At 40.3% G+C, this 7500-nt stretch overlaps 1 protein-coding gene across 2 annotated transcripts in view; it reads left to right on the top strand.

The window, feature by feature from the left end:
• The window catches only part of TNKS (tankyrase), a 315565-nt gene that overhangs the window by 288969 nt on the left and 19096 nt on the right, over positions 1–7500 (top strand). For both annotated transcript variants that reach the window (XM_077476246.1, XM_077476244.1), the window contains exons 20-22: positions 326–408; positions 1799–1919; positions 6274–6371. In XM_077476246.1, coding sequence (XP_077332372.1) covers positions 326–408; positions 1799–1919; positions 6274–6371 — 302 coding nt within the window. The remainder of the gene's footprint in view (positions 1–325; positions 409–1798; positions 1920–6273; positions 6372–7500) is intronic.

Below are 7500 nucleotides of genomic sequence, written 5' to 3'. Positions count from 1 at the left end.
CTGAATGGCAAGTTTTCATTTGTGGCATTTTATGTCTATAACGCTTTAATACCAACTAAAATCTCTTTCATATCAATGTCCAAACTTGTTTTATGGGCATATACTGTATAGATATTGAATATCCTATCTCAGCAACTTTGGCCTCGGTGGTAGCTATTATTTCTTTTATTTTGTATAGCAGAGCAGCAGGTATAATGCCTTGTGTCTTTTAATTCGTAATGAGCCATAAAGCATTGTGTAAGAGATCAGATTGGTTTCTGTAGATGTCTGCATATTTCCTCTGTGTGAAATACATTGTTCTGTATATTTCTTTTTTTTTCTGCAGTTGCAGGTCTTGACATTAACATCAATCAATTTTTGAAAAGCCTAGGCCTAGAACACCTTCGGGATATCTTTGAAACTGAACAGGTAGGAAATGTGCCAAGTCCGTTATCTCTGCGCTTAACAGAAAAACAGAAAAAAAAAATGTTCATATTTTTTCCTGTTGGTTTGCACAGGTACCTAGTGTTTTGAAGCACATTTAAAAATAATTACAAAAACATAGCTTGATACCTGTTGTCTTGCTGAAATGCTGACAAAAAATTTTGAGCGCACCTGAGTGTTTCTTGTTTCAAATTATATTTTAGTAAAAAAAATACTTGGTGTTTCTGTAGAAAAACTAGGCACTTGAGAGAGATCCTATGAAGAAAAAGAAAAAAGTTATTGGTGAAAATAATACATTTAAATGATTAACGATATATCCAGCTGCAGTTATATGAACATCTTAAATTGCATTGTCCTGTTATGTCAAGCTTGGCCCAACGTTCCTGACTCTCAGGTCTCCCCAGTGGTTTGAAAGGTCACCTATCACATTAAAAGAGCAATGCTTGAATTTTACATGAATAATAGCAATTTACATATAACTAGGGTTACATCAATACCACTTTTTAAAGACCAATACCGATTACCGAGGACAGATCCGGGACCAGAGGTGGAGCCGGAGGAGGACACGGGACAGTTAGGGGTGATCGGTGCGGTGGTGGGGGCAGTTATATGCACCGCTCCCTGTATAGCTTTCAATAAAGCAACTGACAGCCACGGGAGGGAGGGATGGAAGAAGCGGCTGTCAGGTGCTTTATTAAAAGCTATACAGGGAGATCAGTGCTTGTAACTGACCCCACTGCTGCACTGATCACCTGTCAGGCTGCCTGGCCCCCCTTCTATGCTGACGATACCTACAACAAGTATCGGATCAAACATCAGAGCATTTGCATGAGTACAATTACTCGTGCAAATGCTCAGTATCGGTGCAACCCTACATATAACTTCAGCTGCGTATCTCTTTGGAGCGACTGTTTATAAATAAGCAGACTTTGATGTAATATTTTTAAAATATGTTTTACATTTAAAATGAAATAAGTCATATATATATATATATATTTATATATATATATATATATATATATATATATATATATATATATACTGTATAAACAAATATTAAAGGCAAATTGTTAGCATGTTGTAGTACCTGTGTTTGTCTTCAAAGGCCATATTCACACAGGCTCTAAGGCCCCAAGACTGTGAATTGGACGTGTGTTCTATGCGGCTTGAACCGCTAGATGCTGCGTGCAGGTAACGTGGGTGTATGGGTTACTATGGTTGGGGTTTGCAGACAATGTAAGTACAGTGGTTTAGGTTCCTTGAAGTAGTAATTGCCCTTTGATGCTGTATAAATCTGACAGGCTCCAATTATTGTTTAGGTATGATAACCCTGCACAGGTTAATGTTTGTGGGGGTTTTTTTTACATTTTTTTAGATAACATTGGATGTACTGGCAGACATGGGTCATGAAGAGCTGAAGGAAATTGGAATTAATGCATATGGCCACAGACACAAGTTGATAAAGGGAGTTGAGAGGCTGCTAGGAGGCCAGCAAGGTAAGCTAGTATCTGTGTCAACATAATTGTTATTCCACATTTTATGTTCCCCAATTTTAGGCAAATAATGTTTTGTTTTTTTAAGTAAGGCTTGTGCCTGTAAATCATAAAATAACAATCATGAATTGGAAGTTTTTCAAGATAAAAGAACCATTGTCATAAAAAATAAAATACATTGCTGCAGCCTCCCAAACCTTCCCATCAATTGTGACAGGCTAAAATTCCACACTATTTACACTAGTTGCATTCAATATTGCAATATTTTTTTAATTAACAAACACATAACTGCAGAAACAGTTTTTTTTTTAAATATCTGACTGGTGTTCATATATAAATGCAGTCTTAGAATATATTTATTTTTAGAAATGATATAATCTGCTCAGTGAAAGTAAGCTGCCTTTTTTTTTTTTTTTACGTATCCATTTATTTAATCAGTTTTCTGTTAAAGAAATGGTATTCAATGTTTGTACTGTAACTGACAGGCAGTACTTTAAGATCAATGCAAATTTAAAGGTACAAAAAAACAGAGAAAAGAAAAGGTGCTAGGGACCTGACGCTGCAAAAGTGCAACACCATGCTAAGGTGAAAAGTGATTTTTCAGCCAGTTGGATAGCTTCTTATAATCGGCCAAACAATTTGACCCAATTGGATTATACAGTATTGGTTCCTGATCCAGCCCCAAAAAAAAAAGATTGGGGCAGCTACAATTTAAGGTAGGCAGGGGGTCCAGAGGTAGAAATAGTCAGCAATAAACATATTCCAGAAAGAGGGTAGTATTGGTGTTAGTGGTAGGTTGACTAAAGCGCATAAACCCATAAGTAAGTATAGTATCAAGTCCTATTTGCAATCTCGGAACACCCAATAAGAGGACAATATGCGACCAGTCTAAACTATGTGGCATGTCCACCAATGCCAGGAGCTTGGCAGAGAAGATGGGTGAACTAGAGCTACTGTTGAACGAGGAGGATGTAGATTTTGTGGGAATTTCAGAGACCTGGTTCAACAGGTCTCATGATTGTCTGCCAACCATTCATGGGTATTCTCTTTATCGCAGGGTTAGAGAGGGTAAAAAGGGGGAGGGGTATGCCTATATATCAAGAATAATGTACAAGTGACTGTGAGAGATGATATCAATAAGGAAGCTAGGGAGGAGGTGGAATCCTTATGGGTAGAGCTCCAAAGGGATGAAGCTAAGGGGAAAATACTGGCCATATGCTATAGGCCCCCTCAACCTGAGGAAGGGTTGGGAGACAGACCTCCTATCAGAATTTGAAATAGCAGCAACATATACTGGGCCGAGGGAACCACACATTTGTCTAAGGCTCGCCAGTTCCTAAATGTCTTGCAATTTCATAGGTCAGATGGTAGACGCACAAACTAGAAACAAGGTGTTACTAAATCTACTGATTACCAACAATACAGACCTGATCATGGATGTGGAAATACGGGGCAATTTAGGAAACCGCGATCACAGGTCAATTGGCTTAAAAAAATACAAGGCTGAGGGATCATCATCATCAGTATTCAGACTTTACAAAAAATGCAACAAGATATGTAAGGGTGCAATTAGGGCAGCTAAGATAGAACACAAAAGACACATAGTGGAGGAGAGCAGAAAAAAATCCCAAGAAATTCTTTAAGTATATAAACATTAAAAAAGGGAGGACAGACCATATTGGCCCCATAAAGAATGAGGAAGGACATCTGGTTACAAAGGATGGGGAGATGGCAAAGGTATTGAATTTATTCTTCTCAGTCTTCACGAGGGAATCGGGGGGCTTCAGTAACCAAAACTGCAGTGTTTGTCCTCACAGGAAGCACCCTCATGGCTAACAGAGGACAGAATTAGAAATAGACTTGGGAAACTTAATGTTAATAAATCACTGCGACCAGATGGCTTGCACCCGAGAATATTAATTATGAAGAAAGGTTGCGAGCACTGAACATAAGACACATGGCCACTAAAATTAGAAGAAAAGAGGTTTAACCTTAAAATTAGTAGAGGGTTCTTTAAGAGTGAGGATGTGGAATTCCCTTCCACAGGTGGTGGTGGTTTCAGAGGGGGGCATCGATAGTTTAAAAAAAAAACCTGAACGACTGTAACATACAGGGGTATACAGTGTAATACTGACATGTAATCACACACATAGGTTGGACATGATGGACTTGTGTCTTTTTTCAACCTCACCTACTATGTAACTATGTAATTAGCTGCCTGTAGCCACCTTAAAGAAGGATTCTATGTACAGATATTATATACATAGTACATAGTAACTATGCATATACCATGCATGACCAATGCCCCTGGAAGCTGGACACCACTAATCCAGTGAGCCTCCACTTGCCTCCAGAACCCATGGTGAGTGATTTGCCCTGCTGCATTCTGAACACAGGAGGACAGATGCTCTTCGAAAAAATGTCTTTGGGTGGAGTGGGGGTTGATGAAGTCACGCTATACACCTCATCTAGTTATAGAACGCCTTGCATTCATTCCGAAAAGGATACACAATTCTCTGAAATATCACCCATGCCAAGCAGCCAAACTCCCGTATTCAAAAGGCAGCCGAAGCAGGGGATTTCCAGCTTCCAGGGGAATAGGCCAGGTATGATATATGCATACATACGATGGTCCTAGTTGGAGCAATTATTTATAAAATATCAATACTTGGAATTTGTCTTTAAAGTGATCTCTTAAGCCTCTTTTAAATACCAAACATGTTATACTTGTTATGTGCACTGGTTTTGCACAAAAAAGCCCGGTCCTTCTCTTCTGGGGTCTCCCATCGGTGCTCCTGGCTCCTCCTGCCTTCGAGCACCCTCTAGAACACCACTTGCTAGGGGGGTACTCGTGCAGGCCCACTTTAGAGTCGCACTGTGTGTGTCTATTTACACACAGTGCTGTGCAGCCCTGCCCCACTCCCTTGTCCCTGGATTTTATTGACAACAGCAGAGCCAATGGCTCCCACTGTTCCCATTCATTTATCCAGTGAGCAGGGGTACAGTGCTGGACCAAGATCGGGCCTCAGGTAAGTATTTGGGGGGAGGGAGCTGCACCTAAAAGGTTTTTCACCTTAATGCAGAGAATACATAAAGGGGTTGTAAAGGTTCCTGTCTTTTCACCTTAATGCATCCTATAAACACATCAGACGATTACCCCCCCCCCCAGCCCCCCGTTTTACTTACCTGAGTCCTGGCAAGTCTCGCATCACAAGGTGCTGGATCTTTACCCAGAGTTCTCAGCTCTTCATTGGCTAGATTGATAACAGCGCAACCATTGGCTCGTGTTGCTAATCGAATCCAATAACGTGGAGGCCGGGGGGCAGGGCTGAGTCCTGCACTCAGAAGCTATGGACGCCAAATGCAGAACTCGGGAGCGCGCCCGCAAGGTAACCCCCGGGAGAGAGCTTCCCAGAGGGGTTTATCTGAGACAGGGAGGAGCTAGGAGAGCCGCTGGAGGACCCCAGAAAACACCATTCGGGGCCACTCTGTGCAAAACAAGTTGCACAATGGAGGTAATGACATGTTTGTTATTTAAAAAAAATTTAAATCGAACCTATAGTATGACTTTTAGGTAAAAACCCTTTAGCCTTTACAGCCACTTTAAGGTTTACCATTCATTCCAAACCATATAAACAAATCATTTTTACCATATGTAACCACCAGAGAAGTTGCACGCTAAGTAGCAGCTGTAGAACCGTGCAGTGTATAATATCACTTGAATTAAAATGTCACAGTGGTTTTAGGTTATGCAAGTACTAAAAGATGATGGAGTGTATAAAAAATGCAATATGCCATCCATTTGTCACACGTTTTTTTTTTTTTTTTTTAAAGCCCAACTCTGGGTTCAGCCAGCAGCCCTCGGTGATGTCTATTCCCCACCTTACTGTAGGTTTTCCTGCACTCACAGTATCTCCTCAGTCTTCTTGGTTGAATGACACTGGGTATCATTCTGTCGAGAAGACAGTGGACATCTTGTGGTGAAAAGGGGAAAACTTTGGATTAAAGGACTGTGTATTACAGCCAAAGCTGCTTTTTTATTTTTAACACCTACTGCGATCAATAATAAAAATAAAATTATAAAAAAATCAGGCTTTTAAGGTGAAGGTTACGATTCTGGAAATCACTTTTAAAATAACATTTCAACAGTGGCACAAAGGACATGATTTTGCAGTTTTTGTTTTGCTTGGGAATATTTTAAACAACTAAACTTTAAAACTTTCTTTTCAAGGACTTTGCTGTTTCAGTGCAGATTCTGCTGCTATTCTTTTCTGTATTGGCACATTGACTATTTTCTCTGCCCAGCTACTGTAAAAATATTTTTGACTGAGTTAACCTTCATCTTTCCTAATTTCAGGAACCAATCCTTATTTGACTTTTCACTGTGTTAGTCAAGGCACTGTTTTGCTGGATCTTGCGCCAGATGATAAAGAATACCAGTCAGTGGAAGAAGAGGTAATTATGCTGACTATTCCTTTTTGCGAGTTCATTGGCATAGAATAGCAAAATAAACATTTGTACTTATCTCCTTTTACTGACAAACTCCTTGAAGGGTTTTTACTCAATGTTTTTCCATTCTTCTATCTCTTGAAAACACAAAACCTTGCACCAAATATGTAATAAATAACTTAATCGCTGATCCCCAGATAGCGTAGATAATCTACTAGATTAAAAAGAAAAGGTGATAGGGGGCACTAAATATTAAACCCACTGTTTGAATGGGCCGGTGTTAAATATACCAATTCTGACCACCTATAATACACAGAAAACAAGTGCTAAATGATATTAAGTGTCTTTTAGTCCGTAAAATCTTCAGTGAAGTATCTTTAATTAGCCAATTTCGTGCATAAAAATTCCTCCACCACACTGGACAATAGATTTAAACCACACACCCAATGTGCTTGAATAGGAGAACCTGCTCACCAGATAGCCATGACCTCTTTAAGACCCCTTTCACACTGGGGCAGGTTTCAGGTGTTTTAGTACTAGAAATAGTGCCTGTAAAGTGCCTGAAAACTGCCACCCCAGTGTGAAAGCCCCAGTGCCTGGGGCTTTCACACTCCTGCAGGCAGCATCTTTGGGGCGGTTTAGGAGACTGCCCCTGGCCATTGGAATGAATTGGCAGCGCTTCTGAAGCGCTGCAACACTTGAGCCCCCCCTCCCTTTCCGGGAATGTTAAATGTGCCCCGCTACCACCCGCACCAAAGCAGCACTATGACATCGGTAAAGTACCGCTAACGCTCGTGCGGCATGCAGTGTGAAAGCAGCCTTATTAAAAAGGTCTGGAAGTGCTTGGTTAAAAAATCATCCTGTGGCTTGCTTAGATAGGGATGAGCCAGGAGACTTGTTTAGCTGCAACTTTCTGTCCACCATATTATCCCACTGGGAATGAAAGAAAAAAAGGGAACTAAATAGCGTAATACTGCTTTATTAAAAGATTTTAAAATAAACACAAAATGCCTGCTTACATGTGCTAGAGACTTGTCCCGGCACTAGGGATGGCTCACATAGAATGCTGATAGGAGCTGCACACCCTGTTAATTCCTGTCTTTTCAACATTAAACTTGAGTAACTTGCTTATGTG

Source organism: Lithobates pipiens, unplaced genomic scaffold (assembly GCF_037356315.1).
Source record: "Lithobates pipiens isolate NorthernLeopardFrog02 unplaced genomic scaffold, aLitPip1_a1.2 Scaffold_13, whole genome shotgun sequence".
Taxonomy (NCBI): Eukaryota; Metazoa; Chordata; class Amphibia; order Anura; family Ranidae; genus Lithobates; species Lithobates pipiens.
This window is presented reverse-complemented; position numbering and strand designations above follow the sequence as displayed.